General features: G+C 40.2%; 1 protein-coding gene across 5 annotated transcripts in view; it reads right to left on the bottom strand.

Annotated features, from left to right (window-relative positions):
• Nucleotides 1-25,989, bottom strand: part of pard3aa (par-3 family cell polarity regulator alpha, a) — an 815,271-nt gene that overhangs the window by 91,134 nt on the left and 698,148 nt on the right. For all 5 annotated transcript variants that reach the window (XM_078537538.1, XM_078537552.1, XM_078537545.1 and 2 more), the window contains one exon: nucleotides 12,091-12,216. In XM_078537538.1, coding sequence (XP_078393664.1) covers nucleotides 12,091-12,216 — 126 coding nt within the window. The remainder of the gene's footprint in view (nucleotides 1-12,090; nucleotides 12,217-25,989) is intronic.

Raw genomic sequence — 25,989 nt, 5'->3', positions numbered from 1 at the left:
TGGTGAGCTGCTTTACCATACTACACGACTGAAACATATAAGATCCTGAGCGGACTTGACAGAATGGATGATGAGAGGATGTTTTCCCTTACGGGAAAAACTAGAACAAGGGAACAGAATTAAAAATAAGGGGGTCCCCCATTTAAAATGGAGGTGAGGGGAAATCTTTTTCTCTCAAAGGGTCGTTAGAGTGTGGAATTCTCTTCTCCAGAGCTGTGGAGACAGGGTCGTTGAATATTTTTTTAAGGCTGAATTAGATTTTTGATTGACATGGGAGTCAAAAATTTTAGGGGTTAGACAGGAAGTAGAGTTGAGGCCCCAGCCATGATCTTATCAAATGGCAGGCCAGGCTCGAGGTACCTGTTCCCAATTCGTATGTACGTTTGTGTGTAGATTTCACTCACCGTAACATTATTCAACTATGTGATAGTAAGACACTTTGCTGTTTATTTACCCTTGTCACATTGAAATATTTTGTTCTCAATCAAGCTGAAATGATCATTGAATCTACCAACTATCTTGGTTGACTGTATCTTTCATTGGAGATGACACAAATTTCGTAAAGATCCATTTGTATACTTGCGAGTAAGTAAGGGCAGCAGCTTTCGACTTGTGTAATCCCTTCTCATCTTACTGCAAAAGATTTGATGTACAGTGCCAGAGGCCACTAGCATCTACTGTAGATTATAGCACATCAATTCTACTCCACTACCCACTGAAACAGCATACAGGTCCAATTCATTTAATTGCAACAGCTGTCAGTCAAGCTATCCCAATGCTTTACCTGAAGCAAAAAGTAACACCTTTAGGAGGCAAATGTAACCTTTGAAAGATGGCAATTGGGCAAAGAAATATACAATGGTGGAGCCAATAACGTGGAAGAAAAGCATTTCACAACGCTTCCAAGGCTGCAGACGCCTGAAGGTTGTATCGAGCCAGCAGCAGCCTTCCTTTATCATAGTCCACTTTGCACGTCATCTTTTGCTGGCCCCAGTTAATCTAAGCTTTCTTCACATTGATCTTGGAGGGATGCTTCCATTTCCATTGCAGCACTGCGATTTCTGAGATTTGTTAAGTGTTATTTAAATACAAGTCTTTCATAAATTTCCTCACTTTAGGGTCCAGTGGGCCTGAGAACATCAAGCAATATACTAGAGGGAATTATGCTGATATATAATCAACTTAGAATGAACCCTGAGACTAGTGAACTCAATATCGTAGTTTTAAAATGTTATAATAAATACAACCCAAAATTACTTTCATTCCCTTGTAGTTCCACTGAATGTCATCTTATCCCAATACATAGTTAAATAAAACGGTAATGCGTGACTTCCATTACCAAGTTCTCTGAATGTTACAGACTCCAAAATTGGGTATAAAGACTGCTGGTAACCAAAGCCAGATTTCAAGCTGACCACCATTTCAATTCAGCTGAATCACATTTTAAAGCAATTCAGAAACAGCCCAGGCAAATTGTGCTGCATTGTTGGGAGATGTCACCCTTCAGAAGGAATATTAAACCAAGGTCTAGTCTGCTTGTTTACTTGGATATTAAAGATCCACAGGAACTGAGACCAGGCCTAACTCCACCCACCACCACCATATACAGAAGTATTAATCTTTTCTCTCATTGCCTTTTTTTGGATATTGCAAACCAGAAAATAACTGCTCCATATGTCTACAGAATAATGTTCAGTCATTTATTGTGGGCAGCATTCAGATGTTTCTAAGATTTGACAAGCACTATTTAAACGCAAACCATTGTTGATTCCCCTCACTTCAGGGTCCCGTGGGAACATCAGGCAATTATTGCAAGGGGAGTGTTGGTGTTAGTAAAGTAGAGCTTGAAGGTGGCCAATTCCAGGGATAGCAAGGGCTCCAATAGCTGCATCTTCACACAGAACAGCATCACAAAAGGTAGGTAAAAAAAAGCCTTATTCTTATTTGGATGTGTTTTAGGATGCAAACCACCACTGGGGCTGTAATTCACAACCGTAAAAGGTAAGTATTTTAACTATTCACTACTCCACTGACTTACTGGATTTTATTATTAATTATTAATGTTTACCTTTAAGTAAATAGAGCAGATTCTAGACTATATCAGCTCCATTGATCTGAACTATGAAACTTTCTGAACTGCATTAGCACATCTATAACAAATGAGCCTTGACTGCTGATGCAGCAATGTACTTGCTTACTGACCTACACACTCTTTAAAGCAAAGCAAATACTGAAGAACTACCTGGACTGTAGTCTCTCTGTTGCATTTAAATTGCGCTCCTTTCATTGTTCAATGATAACCTGGGAAAGAATAAAAACCCTTGCAAAACAGGTCAATGGAATGGGGGCAGGCAAGAGGAAAAAAAGGAAGGCCTTGCAAAATAATTTTGTTCAGGACAGAGGGGTAGAATTTGCACTTTAGATACAACCGGGTAGTTGCCCCCAAAATTCACTTGAAATTGTGCAGTTAATGTTTCAGGTTGTGACCTTCCATCAGATAAAAGGTCATGACTTGAAACATTAAATCTGCTTTCTCTCCACAGATGCTGCCAGACTTGCTGAGTTTTTCCAACATTTTCTGTTTTTATTTCAGATTTCCAGCATCTGCAGTATTTTGCTTTTGAAAATGTGCAGATTAGGTTGCAGTTCAAGATTCTGCTAAAATTTATTTGCAAAACCACAAATGGAAAATGTTCCATGAATCAATGTAATTGGGCAGCGTAATAGAAGAGAATTGTTTTATTCTCTCTTTCTGTGCCATACATTTTTGGAATCTTTCTACAACCAGAGACTCAACAATAACAAAAATAACATGTATTTATTTAGCACCTTCATCATAATGAAACACCCCAAGACATTGGACAGGAGTGTACTGAAACAAAATTTGACATTGAGGCACATAAGGTACTATTAGGTCAGATGGTTAAAGAGGTAGGTTTTGAGGAGCATCTTAAGTTTAGGGAGGGAATTCCAGAGCATAGGGCCTAGGCAACTTGAAGGCACAGTCGCCAATGGTGGAACAAATGAAATCAGGGATGTTCAAGAAGCCAGAATTATAGAGGCACAGAAATATCAGAGGTCTCTGGGGCTTGAGGAGATTACGGGAGGCGGGGGGCAGACTTTTCAAAAGAAGGATGAGAATTTTAAAATTGAAGCATTGTTTAACTAGGAGAAAACACAGGACTGAAAGGAGAAGGGTGATAGATGAAGGGAAGTTGGTGCGAGTAAGGATACCAGCAGCAGGGTTTTTGGAGGGCCTCAAATTTATGGAGGGTAGAATGTGGGAGGCCGCATAGGAGTGTGTTGGCACAGTGAGTATAGTGTAACAAAGGCATGGATGAGGATTTAGCAGCAGGTTCATTGAGACAGGGATTCAAAGGCTAATACTTCTCACTTTAGTGCTACAAGACCAATTCTCAAAAAAGACATATTTTTAGAATTCAAATCCTGATCTGATATTCTCTAAGTAGCTGGGTTCTGTTTTTTGTTGTAATTTCTAACTACTTTTAAGCCTGCCGAAGCTCTTACTTTTTCACCTTTAAATGGCTAATTATATATTGAAGAATGTCTTTGTTCACTCACTCACTGCTTGAACTCTCCTTGGATGGCTCTCTCTCTCTCTTTACTCTCTGACACTGTTACTTTACACGGTATGTCTAACGCACTTAGCAGTAATCTTCTCAGCTGGAGATGGGTTTGATGAACTCACTACTTCTTAAACTCTCTCTGCCTTTCTCTCATGTATAAAGATACATATCTTCTGCATCTTTGCTGTTTTATGTCCTGTGGGTTGTCATGGTTTCCATTGTGAAACCAGGTGACCTAATTGCTCGTTTGTGATGTGGGCCCCCATACGCCCATTTAAGCCCTTCTGGCAGTCTGTGCCAGTTTAAGACAGGTGCATGCACAGCCCAAAGCTCCACAACATAATGACAAGGCAATCATTGTAACCTATGGCAGGCATGCTGGATGGTGCAGTTGTTTGTCCCTAATTTGGACTCTACAGTATCACAGGCTTTCAAAGTACAGTACTTGTCCCAGAACATGCAGAAATGGGATTGTAGGGCAGAAATTTCTAAAGTACCCCAAAGCTGAGATGTTCATTGACCAAATTCAGCTTTAAGTAGCTTAAAAATACAGGGTCTGATCTCTCCTGACCTACAGTTAGAATATATGGTAAAAAGGTTAGTCAAAGGAAGGGCAAGGCCAATTAGGGACCAAAAAAGATTATCTTGTGGAGGCAGATGGCATGGGTGAGGTACTAAATGAGTTCTTTGCATCTATCTTCACTAAAGAAGATAATGCTGCCAATGTAGCAGTGAAGGAGGAGTTGGACATGATACTGGATAGGGAAAAAATAGGTAAAGCAAAGATACTTTAAAGCTGGCAGACCTCAAAGTAGAAGAGTCGCCTGGTCTGTTTGAGATGTATCCTAGGTCACAGGGGGAAGTTAATGGGGGTGGGAATTATCAAGGCTCTGGCCACAATCCTCCAATCCTCCCTAGGTTATGGGGCTGCTGCCAGAAGACTGGAGGATTGCAAATCTTACACCCCTGTCCTAAAAAGGGGTGATGGATAAACCCAGCAAGGCCAGTCAACCTAATGTCAGTGATGGAGAAATACTCAAGACAAAATTAAATGGCATTTGAAAAAGTCTCAGCTAATAAACGAAAGTAATCACAGATGTGCCAAAGGCAAATCCTGTTTGACTAACATGATCAAGGTCTGTGGTGAAGTATTGAAGAGGGCTGATGAGGGTAGTATGCTTAATATTGTGACTATGGACTTTTAGAAGGTATTTGAACACAAGAAAATTTGAAGCCCATGGGATTAAAGGGGCAGGCTACATGGATAAGAAACTAGCTTAAGAAACAGAAAGGACCACACTTTAGGAAGGATGTCAAGGCCTCAGAGAGGGCAGAGAGGGGATTTAACAGTTATGCGACACTTGAGTTCCACAGGGACACTAGGGAAACTGAATTGCTCACCTTAGAAAAGAGAAATTTAAAAGATGATTTTAAACAATTTTTCAAAATCATGAAGGGCTCTGATAATGTAAGAACAAACTGTTTCCAGTGGCAGAAGGGTCAACAACTAGAGGGCATAGCTTTAAGGTGACTGCCAATGAACCAGAGGTGACAAGAGTTGCTATGATCTGGTATTCCTCTCTGAAAGACTGGTGGAAGCAGATTCAATTCTAACTTTCAAAATTGAATAGGTAAATACTTGAAGGGGAAAGATTTGCAAGGCAATGGGAGGGAGCAGGATAGGGTGACTCACTGGATAGCTCCTTCAAAGAGCTGGCATAGACATGGTGGGCTGAATGGTCCCCTTGTGTTGTATCATTCTATGATTAAAAAGTATCCCTTGACTTATTTAAAAGTGGTAATTTGGTGCATTTTCATTAATTGGGTTTATCGGCAAAAATAGCCATTCTTAATATGGGTGTCCAGTCCTCCTCCTGAGACCAAAAATGATTTTTAAAAAATTGTTCTGAGCCTTTTAACAGTTTCAGTGACGTATACTAGTCAGTTCCTTTGTAAATGACATTTTTTTGATAGGAAAGACCTAAAATGTCCCTACTATTATCTGTCCATCTAAAAAAATAAATCAAAGCAAACATCAGAAACTCTCAATTTCAACATGGGAGGCATAGCCATTTGTGAGGGTGAATTGAATATTGAACCATAAAAGATTGTGGAAAACTTGAACATTGGTGGGTTTGGGTGCAACTGACTCAAATTTAAAATTTTTGTGCTATTTCGGGCGATTTCACCCAGATTGCACTGATCTTATTTGCAGAAACTCTACCCCAGAATTTTGAATCTTTCTTTCAGAATGAAAGGTAATGCTGGTGGGATATCTGAACCCAACCAGGATGCAGTAAAATATTCCTTTATTCATTCCATAGTTTGCAATGTTAATGTTATATGTTTTGAATTGATTACGTAATACCATTTACTGCTTTTATTTGAAATTAAATACAACCCAAAAGTAATATCTTTATTAGAGAAAGAAAAGCCCTCAGTCATCTGTTTTAACTGATATCCTGACCTTTGCAATTTTTATAAACTCGGCTTAGTGTCTCCATTTACTTTGCCTGTAATACAGCAAAATACAGAAGGTTCAGAGGGCTGTTAGCTGCTAAAATCATCACATTTTCATCAATAACTCGTGACTCCGTTCTACCTAAAACTTAGAAATTTGATTTGCAATGTTTTGAAAGAACAAGATGCCCATGGATGCTAACTAGAGATAATTTGCAACTCCACATTAATTAAATATTAAAAAGCTACGTTCCATCTTTATGAAACTTGCAGGGTGCATTAGTTATGCTAAAAAGGCAGAAGTCTGCTAATTGGACCATATTTACACATGCAGATGAGCCATCCAAAATAGTTTCCCCACTGTAATTAATATAGCACAAATGGTGCGTTACACGCATAGTTACGCTTATGTCTCTGTCCATTTGTAGAGCTAATTTCTTCATTGAAATTCTAATTTGTACATTATACTTAAACCAGTGTTTGAAGTGCAAATTCTGTGCATGTTTCAAAAAAAAACCTGAATAACTCAACATTCCCTTCAGTATTCATTGCATTTCTTTTAGCCAAAGAATACATCCAATGGGTCTTTGATTCTCAATTTATGCATGCTACAAGAGGATGTGGAAGCTTTGGAATAAGTGTAAGGAACAGCGACAAGAATGAATCCAAATGACTTAAGAAGGAAGGTTAAAAAAGCTAAATCTCTACAGTCTGGAGAAAGGACAATTAAAGAAGGACCTTGCTGAAGTGTATTTATATTAAATGGATTAGGTAAGGTAAGGTAAATCTCAATACAACTTTAAAAAATAAGCCAGGGTAATAGAATCAGAGGTCATAAGTATAAACCAGTAAAAAATTAATTTGGAAGGAAAATTTTCACCAAAAGGCTGATAACTGCATGGATAATCTGCTGGATAAAGTAATAGAGAGCCCTTATGTTTAGGGTATTCAAATCCACAGCTGGATACTCGGATGGGTAGCTAGAATAATGAAGAACCAGAGTATATTGGACTCTCTCTATACAATAACTATGTTTTTATTCTGGTAAAATCTACAATCTATAAACGGATTAGTGTCAGGGGCCAGTCATTTATGGAATACTGATTTATATTCAGCACAAAATTCAACAGCAATGCTGGACCAGTGAACATAAGCCATTTACTTCCCCACAAATCCACAACACACATTCTGTTGATGTGACTGACTTGAATTTTCTTCTCAGGTAATGGAAAATAAATACTATACGTATTATTTTGCTGATTTCAAACAGATGAAGAATGACAGATGTGACAAAAACACGTTAAAAAATCTCCCAAAATAACTAAAACTCCCTAAAAATATTTTAAGCTAAGCAGAACATTTCAGCGGTATGTCAGGTCATGCACAGGGGTTATACGTTTTATTGTTATCCATGCTCAAAGTGTTTTAATGTGTGGGGTTAGTGTGTTTCCTTACCCTCAGGGTGGTTTGTCCCAATTTAAATAGATCCAGCAGCAAGCTTTTGTGAATGTAAAAATAAAGATTATTTATTAATACACACCTGCCCCAGAGGTTTAACGCAATGTCTTACACACTATCTCACTCACACATACACACAAAGATTAGATAAAGATTAAGGAAAAAATGTGATTAAAACCTGGAATTATTTTAGTCTCCTTTGTAGCAGGCCTGTAGTTTCTTAGATGAGTTGATGCTTTAGCTGAAGTGGAGGTTTTGTGAAAGCAGAGGATTCTCAATAAATTACAAGGCTTCTTATGTTTGCCAGGAGATCGGCTCTCAGGTGAACTTGAAGTTGGAACAGGTTTGGGGGAATGTCCTTCTCCTAGTTTCAAGGTATAGCTGTATATTACCTTGGCTGCGTAATTGTCTTGTATCCAGTTCGATGGCTTAGATGGTGTTTCTGATGGCATCTGTCCCAAAACAGCTTCTGTTGTTATTTTTAAAAGCAGATAACAAACATGGCTACTTGACCCATGTGACCTGTTACAAGCCCAAGGGTCTTATCCAAATATGGTTTGTTAAGCTGGTAAGCATCCTGTGTTCTGGCTTTTCACACCCTGAAAGTTTCTTACAGTCAAGGTCTGTGTGTTTGGGATGAGGATACACCAAAATACAATGAAATGTTGATGAGATTCATTACATGTTCATGTAACACCCATTGAGTTTTGATGTCTCTACTATCTATGGGAAAGCAGAAATATGAGTTGGCTGATGTGTTATAGTCATTTCTGTTGACAATCCATTCTTAACAAAGGGATGTGTGAATTTCACAAGTGGCTGAAATTGTCCGTGTTTTAATTAGATATTGGCTTCAGCACCATCTGCAATTGAATATTGCGAAGTCGCATCAGGTGCAGCAGCCATCTTACATAGCTCTTGGTGTCCATCTTTTAAAATATAGCTTTAAAATTTGTAATATCTTCATGCCTGTACAGTGACTTATGAAGCACTGAACTATTGTGGCCCTAAAAATGTTCAAGAACAAGAAAAGACCATCAAGGATGACAAAACTCATTTCTCTGGGTCCGAAAAACTCCCAACAGTTTGAAAAGTTAAAGTTGCTGAGAAGACCAGAAATCATAGGTGCATAAATTCCACCCCCACCTTAATTTTCTTGCATTTCTATTCTTCTCTCCTAAAAACCACCTACGCCTGGTAGGCCATGGATCCACAAGTGGCTGTAGTTGATATGTCAAGAGTTTTACATCAAATATGCAGGTATTTTGCCTTCTGTGTCCATTCCGCTTTTGAAAAGGTAACCACTTAAACCCAACTTTCTCTGGTGGGGAGTAATATTTACATCCCTCAAATGCCTCACAGATAATGAAAGGTCATATTATTTAGATGGGAATCCAAATGGTTTTGATCTGGGTACTGGTTGGAGTCGTATCTAGCACAAAGAACAATGCTTGTGGTTGTTGGAGGTCAATCATCTCAATCCCAGAATATTGCTGCAGGAGTTCCTCAGGGCAGAGTCCCAGGCCGAACCATCTTCAGCTGCTTCATCAATGACCTTCCCTCCAACATAAGTGGAGATGTTTGCTGATGGTTGCACATGGTTCAGAACCATTCATTATGCCTCAGATACTGAAGTAGTCCATGTCTGTAGGCAGTAAGACTGGGACAACATTCAGGCTTGGGCTGATAAGTGGCTAGTAACATTCACGCCACACATGTACCAGGCAATGACAATCTCCAACAAGAGAGAATCTAACCATCACCCCTTGACATTCAATGGCATTACTATTGCTGAATCCCCCACTATCAACATCCAGGGGGTTACCATTGACTAGAAACTGAACTGGACCAGCCATATAAATATTGTGGTCAGTTTGGGAGTACTATGGCGAGTAACTCGCCTGCTCACTCCTCTAAGCCTGTCCACCACCTACAAGGCACAAGCCAGGAGTGTGATGGAACACTCTCCAGTTGCCTGGATGGTTGCAGCTCCAATAACACTCAAGAAGCTCAACACCTTCCAGGGCAAAACATGTTAATTGGCTCCCTATCCACCCTTAACATTCACTCTCTCCACCACCAATACACAGAGGCAGCAGCGTGCACTGCAGCAACTCACCAAGGTTCCTTTGACAGAACCTTCCAAACCCATGACCTCTGCCACCTAGAAGGACAAGGGCAGCAAATGCCTGGGAATATCACCACCTGCAAGCTCCCCTCCAAGTCACACACCATCCTGACTTGGAACTACATCGCCGTTCCTTCACTGTTGCTAGGTCAAAATCCCAGGGCTCCCTTCCTTCCTAACAACACTGTGGGTGCACCTACACTACATGGACTGCAGCAGTTCAAGAAGGTGGCTTACCACCACCTCAAAGGCAGTTAGGGTGGGCAATAAATGCTGGTCTAGCCAGCGATGTCCACAGACCTTGAAAGAATAAATAAAACTGAATCATTATAGCTATGCCTAATCCTGCTCGGACCTGATACCTTAACTTTCTAGCATTGGCATACAATAATTTTCAGAAGTAGGAACCCGGGCTATTTCTTTGTTCTCTGGCCAAGGCCAATTATATTCTCCCAACTCTTTACAGTTAACTTAACATGGATCCTGAATCGAACCTGAGACCTTCCTGTCTGGAAGTTACACAGTACAATTAGAACTCATGTCACCATTTTAGAAAGTATGCCATCATCCCATTGTGCATTCTTACAAAGCTGGCGGAGTGCTGCTGCCATTGTGCATCTGGTTTATTTGAAACAACACCATTTCTGCATTTCTACTGAGACAGACCTGCCAGTTTCCCAAAATGTTTAGACTGAATACTCCAAACTTAATAAAACAAAAATGACGGCAAACAAATTTATAATGCATTCAGGAAAATGTTTCTAATTAAAAAGGAGTTATAAAACAAATTGTTGCAGCGATTATTCATTATATTAGGACTTTTACTCTACATATCTTCTATTTTACAAATAAATTTACAGGCAAATTTCCACTGAGTAGTGTATTATTTTTAAAAACATACGTGGAGGTCAATAAGTCAAGGGGTTGAGAGAATGTAGAATTCTGACAGACAAGTTTCTGTCTCGCCCTGTTGTTGAGACTTACCACCCCAAGAGACAATGGACTAATGAAAGATAGCAATTTTGTTTTTAAAAAACACAGGTACCTTGTAAGAAAGCCTATAGAAATTTCACATAGGAAGCACACAATACATGAATTGTATCCTATTACAGACACAAAAGTGGACTGTTCCAAATAACAACTTACTTTTGTACAGTTTGAGATTGCTAGAATAATTGGAGCCACAATGTAAAACAGTTTCTGCACTAAATTGCTCAAAAGTCTTCAAAGCAATTGTGTTTGTGCCATTTTATGTATACATATTTATTACAAATATGCTTTACCAGTAACCAAAGATTTTTCCCATTGTCACTTGATCATCTATACAGGCCAGCAAGTTTCACAATCATCAGTATTTTGAGACAGGCAACAAAGCTACTTTTTTGCAGTAGGTCCTAGTGCCATCACAAACATGGATACATTTTGAAGGAATGGTGGTCAGGGTGGGGAGGGGAAGATGCAGGAAGACATAAGAAATGTTAAAAGGTATTAGCTGCTTCTCAGAGCCAAGAAGGATTTTTCAGCAATCAGTGTGGATGAAACCACAAAGTGCCATTTTCATGGGTCTGCCAAGCTGGCTTTGATCAAAGAAAAGCACTCAAGATGCAACATTATAGTAACATAGAAGTTCTGTCCGACATTATCTCTGAATGGTCCAGTCCTAATTTTAAGGTAACAACCCCTTGCTCTGGATTCTGCCACAAGAGGAAATAAGTTTCTCTCTACCCACCCAATCAACTCCTTTGATCATTTTAAACACCTCAATTAGATCATCCCTTCTATGTTCCACATTGCTCCAACTGCTTCTTGTGAATGCACCATCTGGTACTGTGTGATGTGACTAAAATAAAAGTAAAATCAAAAGTAATATTTCCTAAGCACATCCAAATTGCAATTTCAGTGTACTTTGAAATAACTTGGTCTATGTGCTATTTTAGCTATTGTAAAATAACCAAAAACTATTAATATCATAATGATTTTTAAGCATTGCTGCCAATTACATAGCCAAATATTTTGTTTTACTTGGATCCTTGCTTGGAGGAATTTCAATAAGACACCCAAAAAAATAAAAGCTACATTGCATAATGAGGATGGATATTAAAATGCTGGCAATATTTCTTGTATTTCATGTTAGAAACATTTTTTAAAAAATAACTTTGTGATGAGAGTGCACATTGACTGTGGAACAACGTTAAATCCTTTGTAACTTTGCCATTCTTCTGTCACACGTTTTCCTTTACCAATTAGATTTTAAAAAAGTTGCCTTGAATATAATTCAGAATCCTACAGACTGCTTTATATTTATGTCTGGGTAATTCGAACAGCGAGAAGACCTCTTCATTTTCACTGCTATGATATTTATGACACACATCATGTTGCAATGACTGGTAGCTTTTCCTAGCTTCTACATGGAGTATCAAAAAGAATACATTCTCTTTATGTACTACATAATCATACCTCTCCTGCTCCTGTCTCATTCGTGTCCGCTCGTCTTCAGATGGCAGAGTTTCTTCCACCTTGCCCTTGTTTGACCCTTTACGATCAAGCTTCCCAACTTTTTCCTCTTTGCGGTATTTTCCAAACCTGAAGGGCACAATAAATTTGAATAAATGCTCAGAAATCATCTTATTTATTATGCAATGTTTTATTTTGCTGAGTAACTTCTACAGGTAACAGCCATGTTGATCTTTTGCAAGAGGTCTAACAGCAGAGTGCACAACTTAATAAAGGTATGTCAAGAACTTGAGTTGTCTGCAGAAATAAATGTGACTAGACAGGCTTATTAAAACGAATGCACACTATTTTCTTTTTCCTCTTGCCCCATGCTCTGTGTTCTCCCTGCTCCATCTCATTGTTTGTGAGCTATGGCTCAGTGACCGCACAAGTAACCACTGCTCATGTGTGAATCTAAATAATGCGTATTGCCACCGATGCAATCATGCAGGGCATCCAAGCCAAGACTAATCCTGCCTTCACCCAGAGCTTATATACACTTCCCATGAAATTGATCAGGAATGGAAACCCTTTCCGAGCCTTCTTCAGTGCCCTTACAGTGGTGCCACCTGCGGGCGACCCTGCTGGTTTTTATGGCTCAACTACTCACCATCAAACCAGCTCAGTGATTGGACTGCCATGGATCATTATTATCTTCTGCCTTTTTCTTTGCTTTGCTATTCCTTGGCTGCTGCATCATTCAGACCAAAAGGGAGAGAAGGAGGGGAAATATGCTCCCATTTCTCCAACAATTTCTCGCAAAAACTTGCCTCCAGAAGGTGGAGGGGGCAGCCCAAGCTTTGGCATATCTGCACGGAGATGGAACTGAATGCAGGGAGTTGGCACTTGGAGAAACTGCAGGCATAAATCCACACTCTAGCGCCTAAAAACGCAATAACATAAACAGGAGCAGAAGTGGGCCATTTGACTTGAGCCCGCTCTGCCATTAAATGAGATCATGGCTGATCTGATCTTGGCCTCAACTCCACTATTCTGCCTGTTCCCCCTAACCCTCAATTCTCCTACAGTTCAAGAATGTCTATCTCAGCTTTGAATATATTCAATGGCTCAGCCTCCACATCTCTTCAGGGTTGGAGAATCCCAAAGTTTCATGACCCTCTTGAGAAAAAAGTCCTCTTCAACTCCAGTGCTTCAGGAGCAAAGCTATCACAGCATGAAGGAGACCATCAATTACATTCGTTTAAAAGCAAAATGAAAAGCTAGGTATCCATTTAAACATCAGGTTAATGGGACTATACTGTGGTCTGCAACTCCAGAATCCAACTATTCGCTGATCATTATTTTCAACGCTCATTTCATTTGCTCCCTGTATTATTTATAGGGGTAGCTCTAACATAACTATAAAAAGGTTCAGTTGATAGACTTCCAAGGAGCTTGTCCCAGCAATAAACAGATAGGGCTTTGATTACAACCCATTACCGGGCCAACATCCATAATAGGATGCCTTGTCCAAAATCTTAACATTTTACTTTTTTCTAAGTTCCTCTTAAAAAGTATTTTCTCCCTGTCCCAAGATTGCACAGGCAAGCCTAGTTAGTTCTATTATCTTATTAATGTATACTCCGGTATCTCTATAATTCCATGTATTTTATGTGGACTTACTACCAGAGTATTAATGAGGTTCATCTTCAGCTTCACTGCCTCAGTGGTAATCTGGCAGGGCTAATCACCTGTTCATTATAAAATCTGCCCAATTTTCATCCCAGTCAAATTGATTCGCTTTGCTCACTGCCTCTTCAGTTAGTATATCTTTTTCAAATTGTCATGTTTAAACAATTGGATTGAGCAATTGTCATTTTTGATTGGTAAACATCCCTAGAAAAGTTCCTCTAGCTGAAGGATTTTGCTTCCCAACTAAATTTTACTATTAGTCATTTGGTAGTACAGAATGTGAGTATTGCTGAAAAAAAGAGACATGTCTAAGTGTTTCATCATGCACTCATCAGCATACTTGCAAGAATACCAATATAAGGGCAAAACAACAATTTATACTGTATGTGAAGTGAGTGCTGACTGGTTGGCAATTGGCGATGCCATGGAGAATGTATCGCTGATGGTGACTGACAGTTAACTGCTAAGCATTGTTTGAAATTGAAACCAGGCAGCTTGACCCTGATTGGTCAAAGCATTGCCCTGAGGAATGAGTCAGTGAATGGCTGTCAATTATTTTGTTTAGCTGAAACAGGCACAATGTATGTACATATTCTTTCTGTCTGCAAAGAACAGGGCCCTATGTATTAATATATGTAGCTTCCAGTACACCAACATTCTACGATCCAGGAATTAATGTTGTTCCGAGAAAAAAAGCACAACTACTGTGAGTAGCACATGTTCATCACAAATAATATGTTTTAAGATCATCTTTCATATGTTGCATGGATAAATTTGTGTGGCATTTCCAGTCTGCAGAGAAACTTCAGCAGTAGCAGAAGATGTTTTTTTAACAGGTTGCAGGATTTACACCTTTAAAAAAGATATTTATATATAAAATAAATAAAGCGAATGCCTGGCTTCACTTTGATGCCAGGATCTTATCCTACAGCAAATTGTATTTCACTAGCTTGAGTTTCTTGGTGAGGTAACAGAGAGGGTTGACGAAGGTCATGTGACTGATGTGGTGTACATGGACTTCTAAAATGTATTTGATAAAGTGCAACATAACAGGCTTGTTAGCCAAGTTGAAGACCATGGAATAAAAGGAACAGTGGCAGCATTGATGCTCAGTTGAATGACAGGATACAGAGAACAGTGGTGAATTTTTCTGGGGCTAAAGGAAGAAGTATAGTGGGGTTCCCAGGCATCCATGTTAGGACCACTGCTTTTCTTGATCTATTATTAATGACCTTGACTGTAGTGTACAGGGCACAATTTCAAAATTTGCGGATGACGCAAAACTTGGAGTATTGTGATGCGTGTGGAGGATAGTGACAAGCTTCAAGAAGACTTGGACAGGTTGGGTGAACAAGTGGCAGAAATTTAATGCAGTCAAGTGTGAACTGTTTCATTTTGGCAGTAAGAACATGGAGGGCAATATAAAATTAAGGATACAACTGTAAAGGGGTGTAGGAGCAGAGGGATGTGGGGGTAAATGTGCACAAAAAATTGAAGGTGGAAAGGCAAGTTGAGAAAGCAGTTAATAAAGCATATAGAATCTTCAGCTTTATAAATAGGAGCATAGATTACAAAAGCAAGGAAGTTACAACAAACCTGTATGGAACCCTTCTTCAGCCTCAACTGAGTATTGTATCCAATTCTGGACACCACACTTTAGTAAGGATGTAAAGGCATCAGAGAGGGTGCAGAAATGATTCTTGAAAATGGCTCCAGGGATGAGGATCTGGAATGATCCGTCTGAAAGTGTAGTTCAGGCAGATTCATACAGGGCTTCAAAACAGAATTGGATAATTATCTGAGGCAAAAAAAAATTGCAGGGCTACAAGGAAAAGGTGGGGGAATGGGGCTAGGTGGGTTGTTCTTCCAGAGAGCCGGCATTGACACAACAGGCTAAATGGCCTCCTCCGCTGTAACCATGCTATGTATGATCTGGTTATAGCAATCATCTCTCATTCACCCGAGCATGGCACAGTATTTGCACCTTGCGACCTCAAGTGGACACATCAAAGTTAAACACAACTGCATGTAAGCAGCAGAATAATATATTGTGTGATGCACCCCTATTGTTACAAAAGTGCATCTCCAGCCTACAGTGAACAGCAATGGAAGTATTTATAACATTACTGAATAACACAAAGCTCAAATCATCACCCGCTTCTGAGTGATTGCAATGACGTAGGTTGCAGATGGGGCCCACAGCAACTCTACTGATTTCTATTCAAGTTAGTCCGGAAACCGACCAGAAGCTGTCCAAGACAGTCCAACGTGGGAGAAACCTTAGTTGCCCATTCAGTTAGAAGTGAACTTTCATGAGATGGGCAAACCTAGGTTGGCCTTCAGGATAGTCTGAAGCAACAGCGTCTATTAAAGATATCTCTTATTAATAATTAGGAGTTATTTTGAGAAGAGAGTAGTTTCTGGAGAAAGTGCTTCCCTTCCCCGGCTCCCCTTTTCTAATAAGTTATTAATAATCCACTGGGTTTTCAGATGTACAAAGATTGATTTTGTGAAACATGAATTACCAATTGGGTCTACAGATATGTGCCAATAATTTTTGAAAGTTGGGTTATATTATGGCTATGCTATGAAATGAACAGAATTACTTTTTAATGAATGGGACACAGCATACATATTAGGGAATTGTAAATCTGCCTACTTTAATAGTCCATTCTCTGTAATACCACTCTATAGTTCTATACTGTTTGTAAAATGCATTGTTTATACTTAATGCAGAGGTTTTTGACAGAGAAGCTATTTACAGTAGGGTGAGCAATCATCCCTTCCAGTTAATCAACCAAGAATTTAGGTGTGAACCCAAATGTGATAAATAGTTTTCTTTTTAATGACAGTATTTTGTGGAATTTTATAACTGCAAAGTATTACTTACACCAGGCAAGCAATGGAAACAATGTAGAAAAGCAGACAGTTAACAATTAAACAAAAGCCCAGTAAATAGCTATTGTTACTGAGCGCTTCAACCCAAGGAGATAAAGAACGTCAGCCTTTCAAATAATTCCGCGTTAAAATCTCAAACTGAAAGGACAGACCTTACTGCAAATTGAAAGACTCCTCACTTGTCAACCGCAGGAATGTAATCATCCCACTCTGGTTTAGGACTAGCAGCAGGCTTCAAAAGAAAACCTGTACCAAAGTTTCTGGCCATCTGGAATAGAACATTTGGTTCATTGAACCTGCTCTGCCATCTTGTTGGCCATTACACTTCTGTATTTTTAATCAAATTTCCTGGCTTTTCTCCACATAACGTTGCCTAGGGAGTGGCTATTCCTCATTTAAACACAAATTGACTTTGAATCTATGGTGTTTGGAAGTATTGTGATTAACATTTCCAATGTGAAGAAATTTTTCAAGGATTTATTATTAACCAGCTTACGAGCTGTAAGATTATGTCCCCGCTAGACAGAAAGGTCATTTTAACCACCATAGTAGATTCTCCCCACTTCCCTGTACCTACACATTCCCAGGGAATAAAGCCCAAGTTAACCCTGTCTCTCCTCAAAATTCAGACCCCTCAACTCATACATCAATCTAGTGAATTATTGCTGGATTTTCTCCATGGCAAGTATGCCCTTATTAAGTCAGAGTGGCGGTGGCATAATGGTAACATCACTGGACTTGTAATCCAGAGGCCCAGGCTAATGTGCCAGGGTCACAGACTCAAATCCCCACTGTGCCAGCGAGTAAAATTTAAGTTCAATTAACTAGTCCCAGTAATGGTGACCATGAAACGATTGTTGTAAAAACCCTGCCATCATTTATCTGGCATGGATGTGAATCCAGGCACACAGCATTGTGGTTAGCTGGCCCAGTAAGCTACTCAGCTGTACCAAATCACTACAGAGAACAGACCAACTGGCAATGACTTAGGCACCAGAAGAGACAACGGCACACCCAGCCCTATCTACTCTGCAAAGTCCACCTCCTTACTAACATATGGTGGCTTGTACCAAAATTGGCACAAAATCAAGCAACTGCCTGAAATAGTAACACTTATACCTTACAGACAATGTTTCAGACACCACTATTACCATCCCTGAGTAGGTTATGTCCCACCAGAAGGGCAGACCCACTGGAGCATGGTAGCACAGTGGTATACTGTCAGGAGGGGGTGGCTCTGGGTGTCCTCAACATGGGGTCCGGACCCCGTGAAGTCTCATGGCATCAGGTCAAACACCGGCAAGAAAACCTCCTGATTACTGCACTCCCCACCCCCAGCTTATGAATCCATACCCCTCCATGTTGAACATTAATTTGAAGAAGCATTAATGGTGGCAAGGGCACAGAATGTACTTTGGGTACATTCAATGTCCATCAGTCGCAACAATGCTGACTGAGCTTGCTGAATACTGAAGGATATAGCTGCTAGACTGACAAGTGACAGGTGATGAGGGAACCAACAGGAAGGGAAAACCTACTTGACCTCATCCTCATTGATCTACCTATCTTCAATGCATTTATCCATGACAGTATTGGTAGGAGTGACCACAGCATAGTCCTTGTAGAGACAAAGTCCCATCTTCATACTGAAGATAACCTCTATTGTGTTGTGTGGCACTACCACTGTGCTAAATGGGATAGATTTCAAACAGATCTAGCAACTCAAGACTGGGCATCCATGAGGTGCTGTGGACCATCAACAGCAGCCGAATTGTACTCAGTCACAACCTGTAACCTCATGGCCTGCCATATCCCTCATTCAACCACTGCCATCAGGATCAACCATGGTTTAATGAAAAGTGCAGGAGAGCATGCAAGAAGCAGCACCAGGCACAACTAAAAATGAGGTGTCAGCCAGGTGAAGCTAAAGCACAGGGCTAGTTGCATGCAATAGACAGAGCCAAGCGATACCAAGCCAATAGATCAGATCAAAGCCCTGCAGTTGTGCCATGTCTAGTCACGAATGGTGGTGGAGGAGGCTCCATAAATATCCCCATCCTCAATGATAGGGAAACCCAGCACACCACTGCAAAAGGCAAGGCTGAAGCTTTTGCTACAATCTTCAGCCAGAAGTGCCGAGTGGATGATCCATCTCGGCCTCCTCCCAAGGTCCCCAGCATCACAGATGCCAGTCTTCAACCAATTCGATTCACTCCACATGATATCGAGGAACGGTTGAAGGCACTGGACACTGCAAAGGCTATGGGCCCTGTCAATATTCCAGCAATAGTACTGAGGACTTGTGCTCAATTTGTGCCGAAAGGTCCAACTTTTGGTTGAATACCCTGGTGATTGATATTTAAGCTGAAGACTTTAATACTATCATTACCACTCCATGTGTCTTGTGTTCGATGACATCTTTTGACTTTTAATCTCTCCTGTCCTCTAACCAATCCCTGACCTTCTATTTTGCTTCACCAAGCCTTCCCCACTTTGTCAACAGCATAAAACTCATCACATTTCTACTCCTCCCCAGTTCTGAAGAAGTCATAGCGGACTCAAAACGTCAACTCTGTTTCTCTCTCCACAGATGCTGCCAGGTCTGCTGAGTTTTCCCAGCTTTTTGTTTTTATTTCATATTTCCAACATCCACAGTATTTTACTTTTATTATTATGCTGATATTTCCTGACCAGGTTCACACATAACGAATGGAGTATGGTCCCTACGGAGCAACATGCTATTATGAATTAGCATCTTCAGGCGAGGAGGGGAAAACTGAATAAACAGAATATATCATGGCTGCTTCATTAGCTTAGACAAATTAAGCAGAGATGATCAGGTAATTTCATTTCTTAAATCCATCTGGTTTATGGCCATTTGAATCACATGATTAAATTATAGCCAAAAAAATGGGAGCAGTGGTTATGATCTTGGAAATATGAAGCAAAATTGATGAAACTTTCCATTTCAGGGTCAGAGCATGAAGTGGCACTGGTACAGTTAACAAGGTTAACTAATAGAAGAGGTGAAGGAGGGGACCTGAATGTTCCATGTAATCCACAAGAAGTCAGGTACCATAGCAACACCCTTTTTTTTTTACAGAGGAAGTGAGGTGATGGTGGATGGGGACTGGTTGGGCCTACATTCAAGTAAGAACCGGAGGACCCACAGGCCGTTCTTTTGGAGACAGAGGCGTAAAGGGCTGGTCACCCATGGTAAAAAGGAGAATATTCTAATGCTCTCCTATTAAACCTCTAATCTTCCAACCTCCATTATCTTAAATTAATTCAAAACTCTGCTGCCCATACCTAACTCACACCCATCATTCCTATATTTACTCCTGGTCCCCAAATGCCTCTATTTAAAAATTCTTATTCTTGTGTTCAAATTGCTCTCTGGAACTTCCTCCAGATACAGAATTTTCGAGAACACTGCTTTTCTCCAGCTCCAGCCTCTTTCCAGCTCCCACCTCATTCATATCACTATTGGTAGCTCTGCTTTCAGTTGTCTAGAATTTAAGCTCTGGAAATTCCTACCCTAACCTTCTACACCACTCTCTCCTTTTTAAAAACTCTTAATATACACCACTTTGACCAAGCTTTTGGGTCACCTGTCCTGTCATTTTATTACGTTAAAAGGCACCTTATAAATGCAAGCTGTTTTTATGTAACCGCAAACTGCTCAGACTACTTGTTCTGAAACAGTGCTCCTCTCTTACGAGATATACAGCTTGATGTTACATAATCTGTGATAAATAACTCCATACTGCTTAGAATGGAAGCACCCCTGATGGTCCTGGGTTGGAGAAAGTGCTAAAGCATAAGATCACTAAATACTTCAAGGATTTTTGCCAATACTTGAAGTGTTTTTACATGCATGTTTACACGTAAAAATTTTACACACACATACATGGGTTACTTAAACAAATTGGTCCTATTTAGGTCATTTATTCAGGGGAAAGCTCTTTACTAATATGGTTGGACCAGTAAATACTGTAACATTTCTACATCACCATGTGGAAAAATATTTTATCTAAATCTGAAAAAACCATATTTTAAAGTATTAATCTTGTAAGATATCTAAACTGGAGCAAAATTATGCTCTTAAAGGGTTACCAAGTCATCAGAACAGTAAAAAAAAAGACAAGAAGTTGCACTGAGTAACAGCTAATGTTTATTTTATTAAGATGGATGTATAAATAACACTCAGAGAGCTGGGACTTCATGAGCTTCAATGCGTGAGTATGTCTGAATTGGAATTTAGTAAACAGTCTCATCTGTAAGCCGAGAATCCTATCTTCTTGAAAGAGCAGGAGGTTGCTTATGCTTGGTGATAAATCTTGGTGCAAAGACATCTTAGAATTTTTTTTGTAACTACAATTAATTTAAGTTGGATTAATTTAATTTATTTAAATTGGATTAGTAGATTGAGAAAATACACTTAAAAAATGTGACGGCAGACCGGCAATGGCTAGTATTAAAGGAGTATTACATGGTCTACAATTATATATTCCTCTAGGACACAAAAGCACAACAGGAAAGATGAATCAACCAGCTAATAAAAAATGGTAAAGGTTGCATTAGATCAAAGGAAGTGGAGAGGAGATGATGGCCTAATGGTATTGTCGTTGGACTAGTAATCCAGAGACCTGGAGTAATGCTCTGGGGTTCGAAACCCACCATGGCAATAAAAAAATCTGAAATTAAAACTCTAGTGATGACCATGAAACCATTGCTGATTGTTGTAAAAACCCATCTGGTTTACTAATGTTCTTTAGGGAAGATCCTTACCTGATCTGCATGTGACTCCAGACCCACAGCAATATGGTTGACTCTTAAATGCCCTCTGAACAAGGGCAATAAATGCTGGCCTAGCCAGTGATGCCCATATCCATGAAAGATAAGAAAAAAATAAGGTTGACAGAATAAGTGGTAAGCTAAATTGGGAGCAATTTAGAATCCAGCAAAGAAAAAATGTGGGTCCATTACAGGCAGAGACAGAAAAATTTATAATGGAGAATAGTGAAATGGCAAAGAAACTAAACAATACAGGTACAAAAAAAAATTCCCAGATACTACTGAACCAAAGGGCTTGTGAAATCTTTCAGGAGCTAAAAGAAATTATTTAATTAATTTAATATTAATATTAATAAAGAGGTCATACTCAAAAAATTAATTGGATTGAAGGTTGATAAATCCCCTGGACCTGATAATGGATACATTGATGATTATCTTTCAAAATTCTATGGATTCTGGAAAGGTTCCTGCAATGGAAAGTAGCAAATGTAACTCCACTATTTAAGAAGGGAGGGAGAGAGAAGTACAGACCTGTTAGCTTCATGTCAGTAGCAGGGCAAAGTAAAGGATGTAATAACTAGACCCTTGGAAAGTAATGATATGATTGTCAGAGTCAACAGGTGTTTATGAAAGGGAAATCATGTTCGACAAACCTGTTGGAGTTTTTTGAGGATGTCACCTGTAGCATAGATAAAGGAGAACCTGTGGATGTGGTTTATTTGGATTTTCAGAAGGCTTTTGATAAGATGCCACATAAGGGGTTAGTAAACAAAATTAGAGCGCATGGGACTGAGAATTGGTTATCAGACAGAAAGCAGAGAGTAGGAATAAATAGATCATTCTCAGGATGGCAGGCTGTTACTCGTGGGGTACCGCAAGGATCAGTGTTGGGGCCACAGCTATTCACAATCTGTATAAACAATTTGAATGTGGGGACCAAATGTAATATTTCCAAATTTGCTGATGACACAAAACTAGTTGGTGATGTAAGTTGTGAGGATGCAAGGAGACTTCAAGGAGGCTTGGACAGACTAAATGAATGGCCAAGAACATGGCAGATGGAATATAATGTGAGTAAGTGTGAAGTTATCCATCTTGGTAGAAAAAAACAGAAAGGCAGAGTATTTCTTAAATAGTGAGATGTTGGGAAGTGTTTCTGTCGAAAGGAACCTAGGTGTCCTTACTCATGAGTCACTAAAAGCTTGCACGCAGGTGAAGCAAGCAATTAGAAAGGCAAATGGTATGTTGGTCTTTATTGCAAGGGGATTTGAGTACAGGAGTAAAGATATCTTGCTGCAATTGTATAGAACCATGATAAGACTACACCTGGAGGACAGTTTTGGTCTCCTTATGTAAAGAAGGATATACTTGCCATGGATGGAGTGCAACAAAGGTTCACCAGGCTAATCCCTGGGATGGCACGATTGTCTTATGAGGACAAATTAAGGAAACTGGGCTTGTATTCTCTAGAGTTTCAAAAATGAGAGGTGATCTCATTGAAACTTACAAAATTCTTACAGGGCGTGACAGGGTAAATGTAGATAGGATGTTTCTCCTGGCTGGTGAATCTAGAACCAGCAGACACAGTTTCAGAATAAAGGGAAGGCCATTTAGAACTGAGATGCGGAGGAATTTCTTCACTCAGAAGGTGGTGAATCTTTGGAATTCTCTACCCCCAAGGGCTGTGGAAGCTCAATCATTGAGCATGTTCAAGTCAGAAACTGATAGATTTCTGGATACTAATGACATTAGGCAATCCAAAAAAATATGGGTATAGCGCAGGAAAGTGGTGTTGTGGTAGATGATCAGACATGGTCTAATTGAATAGCAGAACAGACTAGATGGGCTGAAGGGCCTACACCTGTCCCTATGTTCCTAAATATATAGATTATCTAAGTATTGTGAGGTTTCTGAACGTACTTTCTTTCTCGTATGTGATGGAAAAGTATTATAACATTGATTCTACTCTTCTTTACATTACAACAGTGGCTACATTTGACAAACATTTCACTGGCTAAATAGCACTTTGGTGCATCCTGAAGCTGTGACAGTTAAACACAAGTTATCTCTTCCCTTTTTGGACACCACGTGAGGTATTTTACTACACCATTCATTGGGAGGGGACAAATAAATCTAGGAAAAATAAATACTGGTGCTGCATTCAATGCTATCAATATTTTGTTAGATAACACATGGTATTGGCACAGTGTTATAACTGACCATCACAGACATGGGATAGCTGCACTACTAATCCATTATTCCCATATTCCAACAACAGTTGGTGTACTTAATGCAGCAAAATACGAATGGTTTAATGCAATTTTTGAATAGCTAATTGGAAAGGGGCAGGAGTGGCTGAGTGATCTATCAATTTTGTCCTTCATAACATTCAGTCAATGCTGTAAAAAAAGAAACACCTGAAAAATATGCACATTAATCTGCAGTGAGAAAGCCTGCAGGGCATTGAGGAAAGAGCAAGGGAATGTGTCTAACTGGAAAGGTCTTTCAAAGATCCTGCAAAGGCACAATGGCTCAAATGGATTCCAATGCTGTGCAATTCTGAGATTACATATGTCTTCACATAACAAGCATTCTTGTGTTGCAGCATACAATGATTACATGTAGGGCCATAACCACTGAGATCCCCAGTGTCAGATTTGGGGGATACCCCAAAGATGCACTGGGGAATCCCTTTGGGAAGTTCCCAGGTAAGAGTTTGCATGGCAATTGCCCAGAAGTGCAAACTTCCTCTGGACAATTGCGTTGCACTGGGAACCAGCCGAAAATGCACTTTAAATCGCAAACTTTGGATGGTTCTGCTGGGGTTATACCAATCATTACCCAGAAGTAATTATAAGAATTAAAACCTCTTCTAATTTCTGGGTAACAAGTGTAAAGACCCAAACCGAACCCCCCCCCAACAGCCCCGACCCCCAAAGGGACTACCCCATCCCTGACTGACCACCCCCCTCCCCCAAACCACGGTATTCCCCACCCGCCAACTTTCCCATAGGATTCCCCCACCTGCACGGGACTCCTCATCCGACACACCCCCACCTCCCCGGGGACCCAATTCTTACAACCTGACCTGATCCCCCCCCACAACACCCGTGTCTGACCAACACCCCTGAAATTCCAACCTCCGCAACCTCTCCGAATGTCTGATTCCCACCCCACCCCCCACCACTGAATGTCTGGCCCGCTACACTCCCTCCTGATGCCTGACCCCCAGCCCCCTCCAAATAAACGGCCCGCTGCACCCCCATCCTGATATCCGATTCCCCCCCTCCCCCCAACACGACCCCGATGTCCGACTCCTTCCCCCTATGTCCACCTGACCTCTGAACACCCCCACCCCCAAATCCTTTTCACTTCCCTTAGGCATTACCTTTCCCCTGACCCAACATATACAAATAGGACCTTTAAACTTAGCTGCTTTACGGCAGTTCGTGCTGCAAAAAAAAGGGGGCGTGCCCTCCTTCAATTCGACGGTGCTGACTTCGGCACTGGACTTCGGAGACAGCTGCACTGCCTGGGTCTCGCCCGGTCTAAGTTGGAAAGTCAGGCGAGACAGGCACCGAAGAAACTTGGAGTGGGTAGGCGGGCACAGAGTGGCAATCCAACGCTGACTGCCACTCCGAGGAAGTTATGGCCCATTGTGTTAGCATCATTCCCAAGAATAATCAACTTCTACAGTTGTAAAATGTAAATAAAAGTGCTGTAACATACCAAAAATCCTGATGCTTATGTGAAAAGTGTTTTTTTTTTAGAAAAAAAGTAGACTGTATGGTTTTAAATGCAATAGAAAACATTTGGACGAATGCGCTACAATTTACATATATAACTTCAGTAAAACAAGCCAGTCCTTTAACAAAGAACACCCCATGGCTACGTGGAATGTTACATATTCACATAATGACTGAACCAGACCACAATACAGAAGCAATTCAATCTTCTTTTGTCGTCCCTTGAGATGTGTTATCACATCAACCATAAGGCAACTTCCATTATGTTTGGAAAAAAAAAAGGATTCTCTCCAATGGGTAACTAAAATTCTGGGGATTCAAGACTACATAGTTTTGACTACAGAATGAGCACAGCAGGGAATTAGAGACCACACAATCTATAAGGAAATCTTAATCACGCCAGAAAAATGCTAGCCATTGAATTGAATAACGGAAATAAAAATATAAGACGCTGGAAATACACAGCAGGCCAGGCAGCATATATGGGGAGAGAAACAGAGTTAATGTTTCAGGCTGGTGACCTTTTATCGGAACAGTGATCCAGCAATTTCTGCTTTTATTTCAGATTTCCAGCTTCAGCAGTACTTTTGCTTTTGAATTTAATAACTGACTTCATGAGTCCCAACTTGTCCAGGCGGAGTGGCATGCTAGGCACTTAAGAGTCAACCACATTGATGTAGGACTGGAGTCACGTATAAGGCAGCCCATATAAGGATATTAGGGGCCGGAACTTATGAACTCTGGGGCTTCGTAACTGGGGGAGCATCCCAAAGATGCGCTGGGAAAACCC

Source organism: Cetorhinus maximus, chromosome 3 (genome assembly GCF_964194155.1).
Source record: "Cetorhinus maximus chromosome 3, sCetMax3.hap1.1, whole genome shotgun sequence".
Lineage (NCBI taxonomy): Eukaryota > Metazoa > Chordata > Chondrichthyes > Lamniformes > Cetorhinidae > Cetorhinus > Cetorhinus maximus.
Note: the sequence above shows the minus strand (reverse complement) of the source record. Positions and strands in the feature narration are given on the sequence as shown.